Source organism: Notechis scutatus, unplaced genomic scaffold (assembly GCF_049901735.1).
Source record: "Notechis scutatus isolate UNSWTSFEM ecotype Mainland unplaced genomic scaffold, rNotScu1.2 NSCUCTG33, whole genome shotgun sequence".
NCBI lineage: Eukaryota > Metazoa > Chordata > Lepidosauria > Squamata > Elapidae > Notechis > Notechis scutatus.
In genome coordinates this window covers 93,526-114,396 of record NW_028263113.1, presented here as the reverse complement: position 1 = coordinate 114,396, position 20,871 = coordinate 93,526, and the positions used below count along the sequence as shown (strand labels likewise).

Genomic DNA, 20,871 nt, shown 5'->3' with positions numbered 1-20,871 from the left:
TGAAGCAGCCCGGGGGCACGTAGCCACCTCCTCTAGCCCACCTTGAGGATTTGCCTTTTGTTGTTGGTATTATTAGGCGCTTGTGGCTTCCTTTGCCCGAGCAAGTAAAGTGAATTATTTTAAACCTCCGCTCATCCGCCAGAGCCGTACGGGCTGGGCAGAACCAGGAAACACCCGCGCTTGCTTTCCCGGCTCTGCTCAGCTCGCACGGCCCTGATAGGATGAGCGGAGGTTTTTAAAATAATTCACTTTACCATCGAAGGCAAAGGGAAGGCGGCCACAGGAGCGCCTGAAGCTGGGTGTCTCCTCAGGGCTCCGGTTGCAGGGAGGAGCCCTGACTGGCTGCACGTGGCTACGCCAAACGCCGCGGCATTGCTGTAACGCCACAGCAGCAAGGGAGAAGGGAAATTAACGGTGGCGGAAGGTCTCCCGATATGAAGTGCTCCACCAACGCAGGCAGCACCATATCCGGGCATGCAACAAAGTACTTCTAACGGCAAGCCCCCTCGCCATTCCCCCCATTTCGCATGTTTAATATGGGCCTTAATTTGGGGGGAGGGGCTTAATTTGATTTTATGCCAATAAATCATGCTGGGGCTTCCTATTGGTGGAGGCCGTATTGTTGGAGAAACATGGTAGTTTCCTAAAAATTCAGTGACAGTAACCTATTTAGTAACAGATATGGGATATGGGATATTGAAACTTGGTTTATAACAAGAGTAAAGGGTATGGAAGATAGGAAGAGAGGAAAGGGAGGAAGGGAGAGAGAAAAGAAGGAAGGATTCTGGCTGTGACTCAATCTACTAAATCTGATTGTGGATCTTCATGCTTTCCTATTATAAACAGCTCATTTTTTTATAAAAATGAATATTGAATCAATAAATAGTTTGAATCAATTTGGATTGTAAATAAATTTCAGTCTGCAAAATAAATAAAATCACACTCTCTTCAAAACAAATGGAATGAAGGCTGATTCACAGACTACGATTATATTTTCTATGACAGAATAATTCCAGTTTAAATATTTACATTTTCCATTTATTTATTACCTCACAAAACAATACATGAGAGATGAATATAAATGATACAAATAACAAATATATCAAATGAGAAATAATACATGACAGAAATGTTGAAATAATTTTGTGTGTTTATTAACATTTTTTTCTTTTAATAAGTTGTTCTCTTTTATTTAACTCTGGCCTAACAATGATTACATAACATTTTGGGAAATATATACAGATCAGAAACCCAGCACTTGAGGCCAAAATGGAGAAAACCTCCACGGCCACCATGTATTTGCCTTTGGTGCTCAGGTAGGAAGGAACAAAAGAGAGCCACACACTGCAGAAGATCAAAGTGCTGAATGTGAGACATTTGGCCTCATTGAAACTGCTGGGGAGATTCCTGGAGAAAAAAGCTACTGTGAAACTGGCAGCTGCCAGAAAACCCATGTATCCTAGGACACAGTAGAACATGGTAGCTGAGCCTTCATTGCACTGCAGTACAATTTCTTCAAAATCTGAATGAATGTCAACTTCAGGGAAAGGGGGAAATGTGATGAGCCATACAGCACAGATGCCTGCTTGAATCAAGGAACTAGTAAGAACAATGGATGTGGCCAAGCCTCTTCCTACCCATTTCTTCATCTTGGATCCTGGCTTGGTGGCCATGAAAGCCAGAACCACAGTGATAGTTTTTGCCAGCACAGAAGACACGGCCACTGAGAAGATGATGCCAAAGCTAATTTGTCGAAGGAGACATATTATATTTCCAGGTGCAACAAGGAACTGCAGTGAGCAAAGGAAGCAGAGAAGGAGGGAGATGAGTAGAACATAAGTGAGATTTCGGTTATTGGCCTTGACAATGGGAGTATGGTGATACTTCAAAAATGTTGCCAGCACTCCAAAAGTGCAAAAAGAAAGAGAAAGTGCCAGAATGACTAAAGTTATCCCCATTGGTTCTTCATAGGATAAGAAAGATATTTTTTTGGGAAGACATGAATCTTTGTCCTTGCTTGGATATTGTTCTTCTGGGCATTCAGAACAATCCTGCATGTCTGAATTTAAGAATATATTTTTTCAGTAATCAATGTGTGTGTGTATATATAATCTTTGTAATATGATAAAGAAAAAAATGAACAAAAGAGAAATATAATCAAGATAGAAATACATTATTAACAAAAATACATAACAAATTCTTTTGTAAAATGAGAATGATAGAAATAAAAAGAGAACAACAGAACAGAGTAAAATTGGTCATGACATTACAATGTACCTTGATACCCTACGCTGCTATTGTTTATCTAATTTTCTACTGTGGCATTAATGATTTAGTAAAGAGAATTTAGAATGGTTGTCAGCTGCCACTTCATTCTTGCTTCGCTATCACTATGTGCCATAAACTTGGTGGGGAATGGGGGTTTCCAGGGTAATAAAACTCACTGTATCTCCTGAGGCACAGCTCTCAAGGTTGGGTGGATGGAAAATAGATGCATATCAGCTTTTACTAGAGATGTCCATTTTAAAAACATCTTTTTTGAATTCAATTGGATATGAGAGTCAGTATGGGGGAGCACCTAAGCGAAGAAACAGTTTGACTTGGAAGGTTTTTGTGTCTTCAGTTCTGGCCTTGCATTACTGTAATTCACTTGACTTCTAGTTAACTATACCTTTCTCACCAAATGGAGTTAAGGATTGTTTTTACTTAGAAGATCAGGCTGAGGAAATTCAGAAAATGCTTTATTCTCTTAAAAGACCCCTTTTCATGATTATTACCCTGTTCTTATACTGTGTATGTTTTCATTTGTTTGCTTGTTCTATTTAACAGGTGTAAAATTTGCTGCATGTTTGTTATTGACCCCCAGCTAATATTTTAACTGTGGAAGAGTATGTGACCTTGGATGTCTGTGGTTGGAATACATGCAGGTTGTTAAAGGGTTCATTTGCTTTATTTATTCTGTTTTGGTTTTTAATTTAATATTACTTTGTGCCACAAAGTATTATATAAGACAGATGAGCATGTAAGCTTCTAAAAAATAAAATAGAATAAAACCATATGAATATTCATATTCACAAGTAAAACAGAGCTTATAGTGGATATTTTCTAACACAGTTAAAGAAGAGAAGCCAAAAGCACTAGTGTTACTTTCACCAAATCTATTAATTGCTTGAATTATTTTGTAAACCAGATCAAGATAGCATTTAATGTATAGAAATAAGAATGCTAACAGAATAACAGAGTTGGAAGGGACCTTTGGGGTCTTCTAGTTCAATCCCTTCCTCAAGTATCAGACCCTATTTCATTTCAGATAAATGGTTGTCCAATCTCTTCTTCAAAATCTCCAGTGATGGAGCATCCACAATTTCTGAAACTGTTCCAGTGATTAATTATTCTAACTGCCAGGAATTTTCTTCTTGTATCTTCTTTCTTTGATTAGTTTCCATCCACTGCTTCTTGTCCTGCCTTAAAGTGCTTTTGAGAATAGGTTGACCATCTCATCTTTGTTAGCAATCCCTTCGAGATTGGAATACTGTTATCACTGAAAGCTTAGGAACCAGAGACAAATTCCTTGTGTGTCCAATCACACGTGGCCAGTAAATAATATTCCATCATGTCATATGTACTCCTTCTTTTCATTAAATTAGAGATACCCAATTCCTGAAGCCATTCTTCATATGTTTTAAACTCTACCCTCCCGATCATCTTCTCTGTACTCTTTCCAGAGTCTCAACATTTTTTTATATTGTGATGACCAAAATTGGATTAAATATGAAGTCTAAATAAATTAATAACCACATAAATAAACAACTAAATGTTCCCTACAATTACATGTGTTATGTTAAATCCTGGTGTGGTTTCACACTATTAAGATGAATTTTGTTCACAAGGCCTCTTACCCTTCTGTCTTGATATTTTCTCTTTGGGGCATGGAAAACAATCATAGCAGCAAAATGGCTTCTCTTCCTGTTTTTTCTTGAAATAACCAGGAAGGCAGCTTTCAGTACACACAGAAACAGGTAGTGTCTGCCCAAAAATTGAATTAAAGTTAGCATTCAATCAGGTTTTTGATAAAATAATTAAAATATCATGATTAATTGGCATTTTAAATAATAGGATTCTAATTGTGAGGTTTTTTCGTCATCAACATTATCATCAAAATTATTCAAGAATCATTTTTTTTCTTCTGTTCTATTAATAGGAGAAGTTATATACAGTAATATTGTTTCTTCTAAGCTGGAAGCATGCTAAAGTTAACTTAGTTGTACTCATAGCTAAAATTTCTTCTGGTCACTTTACATACTTTATATGCTAATACAATGGTGTGGCATATAATAAAGACATTTACAAGGGGTTGGTATATAGATAAAGATGACCTTAAAGAGAGCATATTTAAAAGAGATTACACTTTTTAAATGAAAATGCAGTGACAGCTTGATCCCAAGACTCTGATTCAGGATTGAATCACCACACCTAATTTGTGAACCCAGATTCTGATTTGCAACAGAATTTTCACATCACAGCTTTTCTCCTGCATAAGGTTTGCAACTTATGCCAAATTCAACATCTGGATGGACATATTTCAAAGAGGAAACATTTAATCTTTTCTATCCTTCCTTGCCAGATTAAATATGAAGTTGTTACAGGATGTAAATATTAGCACAGGGATTATTATGGTGGGATCCGGCCTTCACGAGAAACAAACAGAAATTAAAGTTTCTCAACATCTGCTCTCAGAATATGATAATATTTCAAAGTTTAGGTAGAATTTAAATAATGGAAATCAAAAACTAAATCTAGCAGCACGCTTATGGAAGCAGCCAGTAGGTTCATCTCTCCTCCCCACAGCCACAAAATTTCCTCATCTATGTCTAATAAAGACAATTTGGCTCATTAATTATTATCATAATACAAAACTAATGTAATATTATGTGGGAATTCATCAATCAGACTTGACATTGAATCTGAACTAATTCATTTTGGTAGTCTTTCAACTTCTTTTAAACTTCTTATATTTTTTTCTTCTAAATGTTTAATTGTTTTTCAAATAAATCAGCAACTAGTCTTTCTTTTTAAACTTTTTATTGAATATCACCATGCTTTATTTCTGAAATAACTCTCTATAAATTGTATTTCAAATAGCTTGTGCCACAAGAAAAAGCTCAAAACTTATTTGTAAAAATAATAGAGTTATTTTTGGATAACAACTCATCATGCAAGCAAAAATATCAGAACCTATTTGGTTGAGTTATTTTTGGATAACACCTCATCATGCAAGTAAAAATATCAGAACCTACTTGGTTGAAAGTGCTGTGCCATGTGATGACTTCATCATGAATGGTGAATTTTTCCTTTTCAACCCAGGGATCCAGTTTCCCTACTTTCACTCGTTGGAAGGATTGGTTTGGGAATGTGACCCAGTTTATAATATCATATCCAACTATCAATTCCCTTCTCTGGTTGAACACAATCATATCCCCAGCACTGTTATTAAATGAGACCCTTTTCAGGAATTGGTGGAGCTGAATAAAATAAAATAAAATAAAATCTGTCACTACCTCCATTTCTTTCCCATCTATTTTCCAGGAATTGAGATGGCCGAATGCCATAATCTTAGTTTTCTTAATGTTGAGTTTCAAGCCAACTTTTGCACTCTCTTTCTTTACCTGCATCAAGAGGCTCTTAAGTTCCTCATCACTTTCTGCCATTAAAGTGGTATAATCTGCATATCTGAGGTTGTTGATATTTCTCCCAGCAATCTTAATTCCAACTTGTGATTCATCTAGTCCTGCCTTTCTCATGATGTGCTCTGCATTTATTTTTTTACTTTCTTCACATTAGCAACTTTTGTATGTCCCTTTTGGAAATAGAGCTAAGTGTAAACAAACCAGATTAAATTATTTCCTTTTAAATTAAAGATTAAAATTAAAGATACATAGAAGATGGCAGTGCCCAACTAGGAAGGTTAGGCTCTTGCTCCTGGAGCACTATCTCCCTATAAAGCCACCACCTGCACCAGAAATCACCTTTAAAGCTGCTGCCTGTGCCAGTAACCATGAGTAAACCAGAGCCCAAAAAACAAGCCCCAAAAATGCTGGATTCTGAAGCCCTGGAGCCCCAATCACACCATAGGAGCTTCTGCTAGCCGATCCGGAGCCCTCCTCTCTTTCCCCAGAGGAGCGAAGCTCTTTCCATCGAGCCCTATTAATCACACCAGTGGAGCTCTTGAACTGGGTCACTTGGAGCCAGTTGAGCGCAAACAACGCAACTTCATTTAAATCCCCACACAGCTGATCGAAGTACCTTCCATACCAGACAATATGTCTCCATTAATATCTCCCACACAGTTTCCCCATATCCACATCGGACAGCTGGCAGGGAGAAATAAGGATGGAGGAGAGAGAGAGAGACCAAGACTTTAAGGAATTTTCCAGTCCTTTCTTGAACAGAGTCAGCTGCGTGTTTTGCTCTTATATCAGCACATTCCAAACCTACAGTTTTTACAATGAGTGTCCCCAGCAGATCAGAAAACAGCAGCAATAAATCAAAGCAAAGTTATAAGTAATCAGATTGCCTGAATTCTCTCCCTGAATTATTTTCTCTCTCTGAACCACAAACTTGTTTAAATTCAAAGAGAAGAGGCCCTTCAGCATCTTTGCATCTTTGCTATCTCAAAAATCCAATTTACAAAACAAAAAAGACAGTATAAACCCTTGCTCACTGATTGTTTTCAAGAGGAAAGAGGGAAACAGTTTAAGTGGGACTTGAAAGCGTTTCCCCTGTTCATGTTTTAAAACCTATTTGACACAAAGAAACTGCTGTTCCTCTAACCCAGGAAAAGAGGCCTTCGACCAGTTTATTAGGGGATATAAACCTATTCTCATATATCAGCAACAGCTAGTAAAGCAATAACACTTTACTAGCTGACTCTCAATACTACTTCATTACTTTCATTATCTCAAAACTTATAACTTTCTACCTCAAGACCTAAATCAAAGATTAGATAATGATGTCTCCAAATCAATTTCTTTAAAATAATTAATTTTTATCAAATGATTAATTGATTTATTGTTTTTATTGATTAGTGTGATTAAAGTGTTTTGTGCATATAGTGTGACTACTGATTAGTGTAAATGATTAGTGATTCCTGTGAACTATTTGATTAGTAAAATCAGTGATTTAGTGAATTTAATTGACCAGTGAGATCAGTGATTAATGTAATTAATTAGGCTGTTTGTTGCTTAGAAAAATTATTTGATTAGAGTGATTGGAATAATTGATAAATTGATTATTAAAATTGATTAATTGGTGTGATATTAACTATACTGATGAAGCAATTTGTCTAAAATAATTGATTTATCATCTCATAGTATAATAATTAATTGTTAAATGACCACTAATTTACCGATTCATTGAATTGATAGAGATTTAATAATGTATCGATTATCTAGTCGATTGATTGATTTTTAGTTATAAGTAACCTTACTTTTGATTTGTTCTCTAACATATCATTAACATTCATTAAGTACTGTATATACTCGAGTATAAGCCTAGTTTTTCAGCCCATTTTTTGTGCTGAAAAAATCCCCCTCGGCTTATACTCGAGTCAGATTCCCCTCTGAAAAAAAAAATGGTGTGGAGTCACGGCCTCCGGCGGCAGCGACTCCCAACAGCCCCAGCCGGGAAGGGAAAGGCAAAAGCGCTTTGCCTTTCCCTTCCCGAGGCGGCGGGACTGGGGCCGCGCCGGCGGTAGTGACTCCTGACTCAGGGGGCCTCCGAGGGAGGGGAAGAGAGTGAGTCCTGCCTCCCGCTGTCATCATCATCTTCTTCTTTTGGGTTAGTGAATCAATTAAACCTTTCATGATAGTGAGATCGTTTCCCAAATTAATTATTTTTATTTTTGAAATTTACCAGTAGCTGCTGCATTTCCCACCCTCGGCTTATACTCGAGTCAATAAGTTTTCCCAGTTTTTTTGTGTAAAATTAGGTGCCTCGGCTTATATTCGGGTCGACTTATACTCGAGTATATACGGTAATTGTCTAACTATCACATTAACTAGCTATTGTAATTGATTACTGTACTATTGCATTGACCATGCCAGCCAAAAACTCCAAACCCTCCACTACCAAACAACAAAAGAATAATATCTCTACCAATGACCTCCCAAATTCTGCATATGTATCAGATATCTTGAAACCATCAATGAAAGTGAAATTAACATCAAATGCCCCCTGTGCAACAGTCAAGCCCAACCTGCCTGCTTAAATGCAAACAAAAGCCTAGCTGATATGGTTAAAAATTCAGATACATTCTTTTGTCTATGTCCATCATATTTTCCTAAGCTAAACAAACTAAGTACCCTGCCTGCCAGAGTTGAAAGCATAGAATCACTCATTCACTCAACAGAAGAACACTTAGCAAGATGTTTGAAAAAACTATACAAGCAAGCCTAATCTCTCTTGAAAATATATATATAGCACAGATAAGTGATTATCTATCAGTTCAAAATCAATTCCCACAACTACCACAACCACTACCTCAACTACAATCACAACTACAACCAAAAATAACCACCAAACCACAGCCACAAATAATTACTATCCCATCAAATAATTCCACAAATAATATCCCCTTACTCATCAGAGACACCATGGAACATGATCAGAAACATCCAAATGCCATCTTATTTGGTCTCGAAGACACCAATGAATCAGACAACATCACCAAAGTTTGCAATATCATAAGCAACTCAAATACAAAAAACATCTCTCCTGAAGATATCATTGAAATAACCAGAAATGGCCCTGAGTACAAATACAATGATGACTCTGTGGCCCCAAGATTTTGTAGAGTTGTTTGCAAAAATGAGTCCAGCAAACGTATATTTATTCATACAATAAACGCCGTTGCAAAATCCAATCCCACCCATAAAAAACTTCACTCAAGACCAGACTTATCCATACTGCAAAGAATCCGCTACCAGAACTCAAAAACCATCTAGACAATGGAGAAAAGGATCTCTACATTGACTACCATGCTGACTGTATCAAAAGTAAGTCACACAACTCACAACTCAGCATCCAACCCCACTTCAACCAATCCACCATCACCCAAGACTAGGCACACATGCCCCCAATTACCTCAATTCCAACTACAGCTGGCCTTAAATGCAAGTTACTCAAGGCAAGTAGCCTTGTGAATAAAATACCTGAATTTCTCCTCTTACTAAATACGGCTAAATTTGACATCTTATTTGCCTGTGAAACATGGCTCAACGCATCTCTCCCTGACTCAATTACCACAGTAAGAGACTATCATGTTTACAGATCAGATCGTGAAATCCGTAGAGGAGGTGGTTTTGCTATCTTCTATAAAAAGTCCCTACATCTAAAAAACATCCAAGTTACTCAGTAGCTTGCTCTTCCTGAGACCATCGTCTGTGAACTGTCCTTAAATATCACATTTCAGTTCTTCCTATGTTACAGAGCCCCTGATTATGACATCGAACATGCAAACAAGCTAAATACACTACTAACAACGGCAGCATCCTGCCCACACACTTTTATCTTTCTTGGTGACTTCAACCTACCTCATATTAACTGGACCCTTATTACCTCATATTAATTGGACCCTTAACATATCAACTGAACCCACACATGCAACCTTCTACAATGCTGTAACAAATCTGGGACTAGAACAACTAGTAACCAACAATACTAGACTTAATAACTGCCTCGATCTCATCTTCTGCAATAATTTGAATTCAATTTACAGAATACAGATTAAAGAACCCTTTTCCAACAGTGACCACAACATGATTGACTTTTGTCTCATCATATGTCCACACAAAAATCAACACAATGATGGAATACCCAATTATAACTTCAAAAAAGGCAACTATGATCTTATAAACAACGATCTCTCATCCCTTGATTGGCAATTTCTATTCACTGGATGCAATACTGTTGAAGACCATTACAACATATTTTTACTTGAATTCAAAAGAGTCATCAAACTATATGTACCAATAACAACTCCCAACCCCCCCACCAAAATATCCATAACAATAAGGAAGCTTCAATCGAAAAAGAAATTACTTTGGCGGAAAAACAAATCTGGTCACGTTGCCAACTTCAAAAATCGATACAAAAATTTATGTCACCAGATAAAGACTGAATGCACCAATTATCACATTAAACAAGAAGAAAACCTTCTATGCACCAATTCTACCCGCGCTTTCTACAATTTTGTAAACAACAAACTAAAAGATTCAAGGTCCATCCCACCCCTGAAAGGACCAAATGGTAAAGACAGCAATGACGACACCATTAAAGGCAACTTCTTTAACACATTCTTTGGCTCAGTATTTGTAAACAGCAATGGATCATGCCCAGTATTTCCTAGTCGAACCACAGACAACTACAATGAACTAATACATATCAATTTTACAAAAGACAATGTTGAAAAAGCACTACGCAATCTAAAACCATCTCTATATATTGGACCAGACAGAATAGGTGCCGATTTCTTAAAAAAGCTACCCAGTGCCATAGCAGAACCTCTAAGCATAATCTTTGAAAAATCTTTCAGGACCAGCTCCTTGCCAAAAACTATGGTCATAAGCCACAGTCATCCCCATCTTCAAAAAGGGAGACCCCTGCCTAGTTGAAAATTACAGACCAATCTCTTTATGCTGCGTCACCTGTAAAGTCATGGAATCAATTATTAACCAATCCATTATCCTCCACTTAGAGACAAACAACCTACTCTCCAATAAACAATTTGGTTTCAGAAAAAAAACTATCCTGTAATCTGCAACTCTTACACTGCAAAAACATATGGACTACACAACTTGATCAGGGCAAAGCAATAGACACAATTTATATAGACTTCTGTAAAGCCTTTGATTCAGTGGTACATGACAAACTACTACTAAAACTAAAATTCTATGGTATCTCTGGACACCTGCATAATTGGATAGAAGCATTCCTGTCAAACAGACAACAAATGGTCAAAATTGGGAGCGTCCTATCAAATTCTGTACCTGTCAACAGTGGTGTCCCCCAGTGGAGTGTTCTAGGACCAACTCTCTTCATACTCTACATAAATGACCTCTGTGATCATATTAAGAGCAACTGCGTTCTCTTCGCTGATGAAGTAAACCTATTCAACACCACAGACAATACTGTCACCCTTCAAAAAGAGGTTGACTATGTATCAGAATGGTCAAACAAATGGCAACTTCAAATCTCAACAAATAAATGCTCTGTCTTACATATTGGCAAAAAAAAAATCAGAAAATAAAATACAAGCTGAATAGTCAAGACCTTGTTAATGACCCAAACCCTGTCAAGGACCTTGAAGTTCTCATCTCTAATGATCTAAGTGCTAGAGCCCACTGTGACTACATAGCCAAGAAGGCATTAATAGTTGTTAATCTAATCCTACATAGCTTTTTCTCTGGTAATATCACACTACTAATGAGAGCATACAAAACATTTGCTACACCAATACTCGAATACAGCTCATCAATCTGGAACCCGCATTACGTATTTGATATTAACACAGTTGAGAAAGTTCAGAAATATTTTACAAGAAGAGTTATCCACTCCTCTACTCATTGCAGAATACCTTATGCCACCAGACTTGAAATTCCAGACCTAGAAAACCTAGAACTATGCCGCCTTTGTTCCAATCTAAATACAGTATATAAAATCATACATTGCAATGTCCTACCTGTCAATGAATACTCCAGCTTCAACCATAACAATACAAGAGCACACAATAGATACAAACTCAAGGTAAACCACACCAAACTTGACTGCAGGAAATACGACTTCAGCAACAGAGTGGTCAATGTCTGGAATGCTCTAACTGACTCTGTGGTTTCTTCCCCAAACCCCAAAAACTTTAACCTTAGACTGTCTACTATTGACCTCACCCCTTTCCTAAGAGGTCTGTAGGGGGTGTCCATAGGCGCACCAACTTGCCTACCATCCCTGTCCTATTGTTTCTTTTTTATTGTTATATGTATCCATTTCATGTATCCATAACCATGTTTATACTTATACCTGTTGTCTTATAATTGCTTGACAAAATCAATCAATCAATCAATTAATTTTCATACTGATATTAACTGGCTGGAATGTTCTTATCCCAATATATCAGATCCAGCAAATCTTTGAAATCTCTCCCATGCTGAAGTCTAAAAAAAATATCCTGTATGTAAATACATCTATGGCCTTATTAAGTTCTATGTGTTGCATTACCTTCTTTTGATCATGACATCCAAAGTTCTACTGAAATTCTCCACTAAACCAGTTTTTGATCATTACAATGGGGTACATGGAAGAAGCCTCCTTGAAGACAATTGTTAAAATGAAGCCCTCAGTAGTCAAATGCACCTTGGCCAACACTGGAAATATTACTAGAGGCACATCTTTCCCTCCCCAAAACAGGAAGTTTGGGGTTTGTTTGTTTTTTCAAATCCAGCCATTATTATTCTACTAATTTTAAATATTGTATTTCTCTTTTTAATGTAAGATGTCCTGACTCAAGAATAGTCCATACTTTCCATATTATTCCTGACTAGAGTTGCTGAATTCATCAGAAGCACAATAACTGAAACTATTGGCATAAAAAGATTGCTTAAATCCTGATTTAACTGCTTTACATCACTGTGGTTTATAGTTCACTTCCCCAGTATAGCTAGTTCCAGAGATCAAAAGAGTAAGTTTATACAATTTCTCACAAGGTGTCTTGAGCTGGTTGATTACCTCAAGATGATGATTGTTTCCATTCTCTGGATTGAAGCTTTAATTTGTTAAGTAATAGTATTAAAAGGCATCTTTTTTTTGTTCTTATGTTTTGCTCCTTGGCAAGTATTATATAGATTTCCCACAATTTGCTTTCATGGAATTCCATATAATTCCATTAAAACAAATTTCTATACCATTGATTTAATGATGTTTTAAGAGTCCAAGCAAGAGAGGAATCTGAAAATTAGTATAACAAAGAATACAGTACTTTTGCTTGACTGGACAATGTGTGAAAAAAAATCACATCATGCACAGTATAAATGGCAAATACCTAGAGCAGGGAGATGTATTTATTGAAATATATGCTAAAGATAAGAATCAGATTAAAATATAAAACATTCATGTGTTGCTAGGAATGTAGTGGCTAATACATAGTCTGAATATTTATGGAAAGAAAAATATACATTTACTGTGCATAAGAACATTCTTACTTGTTATATGGAAAGGAGAGTTAAGTAGTTATGCTAAAACAGGACTCAAGAGTGAAGTGTTGCTAAATGAACATGGATTTAATGCCAGAACAAAATAAGAAATTAAACATAATTTGACAGATTGAAAATAAATGTGAACTGAATTATTGAACAAATATATTAAGAAGAATGAATATAATGAGAGGAAGGGGAAGATAGAGAACTTTGTGGAGAGAGTTCATGAGATACTTAAAAATAGAGAGCTAAAGGGAGCTGAAGAGCAACAAGCAATGCATGAAGCAGTACATGAACCTGAGTGAAAGCTGGGAGGGTTTGAAGGACAGAAAGATACAAAATGATATAGTTTGTGTAAACTAGATTTACTTATGTCCCTCATTTGTATTGTATCATCCCTTTGTTTCCTTGGTCATAACTGATTTGTATCAAAGAGTAAATTGTGTATGCATGCAGGTTTGCATATTGAGTGAGAAAAAGGAATAAGCATTTACTACCTGCCATGGTTGTTGCTCCTGAACATTTATTTTTCCTCTTTTCCACAACATTTCTTTGTGTTTTTGTTCAATATGCATGGCGTGTAAAGCATGACATACAGCATAAACAGCATTATATATATTGTAACTGTGGCCAGTCATGCTTATTTCATAAATAGCACCAGGAAGGTTCTCTAGTTTCTCCCTTAGAGAGCAAATGTCATCATTTTTTTCATCCACCAAAGAACTGGGAAAAACACATTCAAATGCATGTACCCACACATCTTTGATGAAGCCATCTTCTTTTGACAAGAAAGGATCTCTTCCCTGAACAAATTGTTGAAATCCTGCAATTTCATTGGAGTATACTGAAAAGGACAGGGCACCATGGATGTCTTGAATATCCCAGCTTCTTTGGTAAATTACAGTTGCAAGATCCATTTGGGAGGGTATGACCCACACTTTACCTTTTATTTCTATCGACAATGGTTCCATTTTAGGAAGATATAGCAACAATCTCAGATGCAGAAGCGTTGTTTCATAGACAATTACTGCATTGGCTTTACTTTTCATAATGAGATAAAATGTTTCTTTTAGCCAATCCAATTCCTGCAGTAGGTTACTGATATGTAACTGTTTAATTATTTTTAAAAAGGCAATGCAGATTCCATGAAGAGGAAAAGTTGAAAAGGTCATCTGCACAAATCTACCACCATCATCTTCCCTCACCAGTATCCCAACCCAGATCCATTTAAAATACAGAAGCAGCTGAAGAAGTCCTTGGTACATCTTGTTTTCTTCTGGGACCATATGGTAGAAGGAAAATGATTCACTTTGATCCAGCATCTCTGGGTGTGACCCATATATTAGCTATAGGAATGAAAACAATTAATAGGAACTTAGAGAAAGAGAAAGAAATGGAGAAATGTTTGTTAAAATAGCAACTGTACCAAATCTGTTGTAATTTTGGAAGTCATTCTCATTCGTCTATCAAATTATTGTACACCAACCAGAACCCCTCTCAGAGGAAGATGTGTGGTTAAGAAATATGAACTATAAAATAAATAAATAAATAAATAAATAAGTACATTTTAGTTTCTTTCAGAACTTATATAACCAGCCTTTTGTATTCTTTATATAAGCAGCCTTTTGTATTCATCAGCGGACAGATTTGTGGTGTTCTCATGCTATATTAAAATATTACATTTCAGTGAAAAACTTGAATTTCAAATTGGTGTTGGCATTGTGTTTCTCATAATAATGTTTTCCAGGATTTTTTTTAAATACAACTATTGATCCATTAATAGATTGATTGATCAATCAATTGATGAATAAAAGTTTAATTTGTTTTTCATTGAAAATCATCATCCACTTAGAGACAAACAACTTATTCTGTAACAAACAGTTTGGTTTCAGGAAAAAAATTGTCCTGTAATCTACAACTCCTACACTGCAAAAACATTTGGACTACACAAGTTGACCAATAATAGACACAATTTACATAGACTTCTGCAAAGCCTTTGATTCAGTGGTACATGACAAACTACTGTTAAAACTAAACTCTTATGGCATTTCTGGATTACTGCACAAATAGCTGCAGGATAGCTGCATTCCTGTCAAAGCAACAAGTAGTCAAAATAAGGAGTGCCCTATTAAACCTAGCACCAGTTAACAGCAGTGTCCCCCAAGGCAGCGTTCTGGGACCCATTCTCTTTCTAATTTACAAAAATGACCTTTGCATTCATATTAAAAGCAACTGCATCCTCTTTGCTGATGCTGTAAAATTATTTAACACCACTGACAATACTGCTGCCCTACAAAACAACCTTGATGATATGTCAGAATGGTCAAACAATTGGCAACTTCAAAGCTCAATCAACAAATGCTCTGTCTTACACATTGGCAACTAAAATCAGAATGCTAAATACAAACTGGGCAGATATGACCTTGTAGATGACCCTCACTTTGTCAAGGACCTAGAAGTACTCATTTCAAATGATCTAAGCCCCAGAGCTCACTGTAACAGCATTGCCAAAAAGGCATTAAGAGTTGTTAACCTAACTTTGTGAAGCTTCTTCTCCAGTAACATTGAACTGCAAACCAGGGCATACAAAACCTTCGCCAGACCAGTTCTTGAATACAGCTCATCTGCATGGAATCCATACTGTATAACAGATATTAATACAATTGAATGAGTCCAGAGGTATTTCACAAGGAGTACTTCACTCCTCAACTCACAATAGAATACCTTATGTGTGAGATTCACCATAAAAAAGCAGACTTGACAACCAAAGAAACCATAAAAAGCTTCAGTTTATTCAGAATATTTGCAAATATGTGAATAGGATCCCATCTCCCTAACAAGCAGGAGATGAAGACACTACCCTTAAAATGGTTACTGCATTTATAGAATATCATATTCTGTGATTACATAATTGTTTCTGTTATGCTTGCTCAGGGGTTTTAGGGGCTTTTTGTGGATAGTTTTCCATCCTTACTCTGCCCAAACCATCATCTCTGGGAAACTATCTTCTTCTCATGACCATGTCTTCCTGTTATATCCATCTAAACACAATGAATCATTAACAGGCGTCCGTTAGGTCAGAATGACCTAGCATTAATCTTTAAACCAAGATTACAAACTCCCATTCCAGCCAAGAACTTGAAAACATAACAAGTTACAAAACATAATATGTTTGTTAGATACAGTTATATAATTGTCCAGTAATCATTGTACAGGTCATATATCGGATAAACATGGAATCTCTTCTGTTCTTCATTTTCTCAGGTGTAACTTACAATATATATAATTTCCATATATAACAATCCAACCTTTCCTTTTTGATACCATTTAACACCTGGGAATGGTCATTTATCACTCTCAACATAAGCCTAACCTCTTACTAGCTTAAATGTTTTCCTGCTACTTTCTGTTTCTTAGGCTTAGTCACCTTACAACAGTGAGCAAAAAACTTACATGCAGGCATACATTGGCTACAAATATAAGAAATAAATCCTATTATAATGATTACCACAGTACCATATAACATTATGCCACCAGGCTTGAAATTTTGGATCTAGACAACTTAAAACTATGTTGCTTATGGTCTGATCTAAGCTTAGTACACAAAATTGTCTGATACAACATCCTACCTATCAATGACTACTTCAGCTTCAACTACAATAACACACAGGCAAACAATAGATACAAACTCAAAGTAAACTGCTCCAAACTCGATTGCAGAAAATATGACTTCAGTAACAGAGTGGTCAATGCCTGGAACTCACTACCTGACTCTGTTGTTACATCCTCAAACACCCAAAACTTTAATCTTAAATTGTCTACCATAGACCCCACTCGGTTCCTAAAAGGTCTGTAAGGGGGCGTGCATAAGCACACCAGCGTGCCTAGTGTCCCTGTCCTACTGTTCCCATTTTTTCGTACTCATTTATTTTGTATATACTTATACCCATTTATACTTATATGTTTATAGGTTATGTTCATACTTATACTTGTTTTCTCATACATGCTTGACAAACTAAACTAAATAAATAAAGAGTAGATCTTAGTCTCATCACTTGAAGACAGAAAAGTGAGAAGCCTTGCATGGTAAAGCTTATTGAACCAGAAGTTAACACTATAGCTTGCCTTGATTGAACATACTCCTTTGAATGTGATTTATAATCTTCTCTTGTTCATTCAATGTAAAGTATTCCAGTTCAAAATAATTTGGGATTGTCATAAAAACCATTGAATTATGCAACTGTCTTTTTTTCTTATTTCATTGGGGCATTCTTCTAAACATCATGATCCTTTCATAAAAGCCTTAAAATCATCCAATAACATCAAATTCATTAACCACATTGTCTCAGTTTTGAAGACATTCTCTTTCTTCGTAAGTTTTGCTAATTAACGTAACATAAGTAAATATCAGGAACACACATGAATGTTTCTAACATATACATAAAAATCTGGATGACTTCATAAGATCTCAAATCAATCATACAACTTACCTGTGGAAATTTGTAGATCCTCAAGATATCTGCCATGTCAATAGAGATTTCAGAATAAAGAGCCCCAATGATTGAGACCAAGTTGTTTTGGATCCCACATTCATAATTGGGGACCATTCTCTTCAGAGGTGAAAAAAGTTCCATTGTGGCATGATAAATCCATCTTCTACCATAACTATCAAAAATATTGATGCCCAAGGTGACATTGGGCAAGATCTGATGGTTTTCATTTATCTCTTTCACAGCAAATATGAAAGCCAAAATATGCTGATAAAACTTAGTCTGGACACTGGAATAATAATTGTACATGATAAAAAGAGCTTATTATCTTAGAGAAAACATTGCAACAAATATATGGTAGATCCTAATATTTTGGTTTTGAAAGCAATCATTCCCATGACACACATTGTGTGAAATGTATAGCATTTGATTTAGCTTTGTATAGTTTTTGAACATAAAACACAAACATCTTAGTGTCTTAAATGCTCTTCAATTTAAACAAAGATTTGAACTTTTTCTAATCTGAAAAATCATAGCAATCACTAATTGTAACAATATAATAATTTATTACTGATCTGAACAAGTTGTAAGAAGAAGGGATTTCTGAATTTATTAAGGAAAAGGATATAAATTCTATAAGTAAAGTGAGGAACTCAAAAAGAAAATCATAGTTACAATTATAAAAATACTCTAAAAATTCTGTACAACAATGGATTTTTTAAAGATCTTTTTTATTCTGGTAAAAATGTTGGTTCAGTGAACATCAAGATTTCTGTGACATAATATCAGGATCAGTGGTGGGATTCAATTTTTTTTTATTACTGGTTCTGTGGGCATGGCTTGGTGGGTGTGGCAGGGGAAGGATACTATAAAATCTCCAATCTGAGGTATATTTGCTGGTTCTCCAAACTACTCAAAATTTCCGCTACTGGTTCTCCAGAACTGGTCAGAACCTGCTGAATACCATCTCTGATCAGGATCCTCTATTCTTCAATTAGTATATTGAAGCATTATTTGCTAATTCTTTTGAGAACCTCTGGGAAATTAATCAAGGTTGAATCATTTGAATTAGATAAAAGATATTTTTTCACTACAACTAATTCTGGTATATGTAGCATTATCCTAAATACAAGTATAATATAATATCTCTTGCACCTCACAATGGGGTGGGGAACACTTACATGACTTCATCAATAAATGAAAGATGGGGATCTTCCATGAAGCTTTCTAGCTCTATAGGCATGAACATTAGTGAAGTAATGCCAGCAATGATGAGATCACCAGGTTGGAAATAGTTGTGAGAAATAGGACGAGGATCACAAATAATGCAGTTTCTTATGTCACTTTTTGAAACCATAAGAGATAAAAGCAAGAGAAAAATTGTCATGGTCATTGTGCTGAGTGTATATATAGAACAGAGTTTGCCTAATAATGGTTAAGAGTCTCCAAAAATATATTAGCATGATTTGCCTTACCACCTCACCATCACATTGTTGACAATATTCTGAAACCCTGAATTCACCTTTTCAGGAATAAGCTTGAAAGGACTTCATTTGTATTTTGATTCAAGCTACAGATCAGCACAGGCAGCAAATATTGGTAGTATTCATATGGTCTGAATCCTTTTTGGTTATACATTTGCCATAAAGACTTCAGCATCAGGAAGAATTAATAACTGTATTTATGATAATTACAGATGGTGGGAAGATCTGTTCTTAGATTTCCATTTCTCTGTGGTATCTGAAGAATTTTTTTTGAAGAAGAAGTCTTTCAATATCATCCCAACCCAGATCCATTTAAAATGGAACAATGGAACTTTTTTCACCCCTGAAGAGAATTATTCCCAATTATAAATGTGGCAGATATTTTGGGGAACAACCAACTTCCACAGGTAAGTTATGTGGTGAGTTGTGAGATGTTATAAATCAACTACCCAACCAAACAGGAAATAGTTGAACTTTTTACTAGTCAGCTAACTATGGTATGGGGAAGCACATCACAATAATAATGGGGGATTTCAGCTACCCTGACATCAATTGCTTACAAGATAATAGGTATAACTAAAAACATAGCTATGAATGCATGCTTTCAGGTCTTTTTTCAATCTCTATGGTCTTTTTTCAATCTCCACAGCTGTGTAGGAATTTGAGGTCACATAGTATTCCTGCTCTTTTAACTTCCAGCTTCTTGTAGGTTTTGGTCTGGCTGTTTATTTCCTCCCTGTAGAGGTCTGATATTTATTTTCTTATTACGCAGTGGCAGAGACAACAATGCAACACCAACCAGCTTCAAACTAACATTTCATCACAGCACAGCAGCTACCAAATGTATCCTGAGAAGAACTGAAATGGCTCTACTCAGGAACGAGCTCCAGAGAAAGAGATTCCAACTTGACCAGTTAAACAAAGACTTCCTAACCCTACACCTGGAATTGAGCAACAAAATTCACCCTCTACTTTGGGACAAGATAAAACAACTTACAACTTGGAAAGCTGAAACTGAAACCACTTACAAAAATGACAAAATCCTGAAGAAAATAAAGAAAAAAGAACATGACAAGAAAGCCCCCAACAACTCACAACAACACCTGAAACAATTAGTATATAACGTTTCCAACAGAGAACTCACTAAAACAGAAACAGATGTCCTAACCAAAGGATTCAATTATGCTATAGCACCCAAAAAAATCCCCACAGAATCCAACATATGCAGAGTGGAATCCAGCCTAACTAAATTAAATACAGATGAAACTGATAGAATAAGACACCAAGTCACTAACATCCTATGCACAAGCAAACCACCCAAAAGCAACGTACACAAAAAGGAACTAAAAGCCCTGCAAGCCCTAAGGAACGACAGCAGCATAATCATACTTTCAGCAGATAAAGATAATGCCATAGTAGTAATGGATAGAAAAGACTATGAAACAAAATTGACAGACCTACTCCAAGACTCCACATACAAACCCATAAACACAGATCCAACCACTTATCTGGAAAAGATAACCAAGAAGAAAATCACAAGCAGCAACATGAGTGAAGAGATCCAACAGAACATCATCCCAAGAGAAAAATCTTCCAGATGCCCCAAACTATACGGTCTCCCCAAAATACACAAAGAAGGCATACCTCTCAGAC

The 20,871-nt window shown here is 36.1% G+C and overlaps 1 protein-coding gene across 1 annotated transcript; it reads right to left on the bottom strand.

Moving 5' to 3' along the window:
- Positions 1-1,154: 1,154 nt before the first annotated feature.
- Positions 1,155-19,091, bottom strand: LOC113427482 (vomeronasal type-2 receptor 26-like). The gene is made up of 5 exons (XM_026690003.2): positions 18,916-19,091; positions 13,742-13,967; positions 5,298-5,522; positions 3,900-4,026; positions 1,155-2,059 (listed from the first exon to the last, which is right to left on the bottom strand). Exons 1-5 carry the CDS (start codon positions 19,089-19,091, stop codon positions 1,155-1,157), a joined length of 1,659 nt encoding a protein of 552 aa, XP_026545788.2.
- Positions 19,092-20,871: the final 1,780 nt, after the last annotated feature.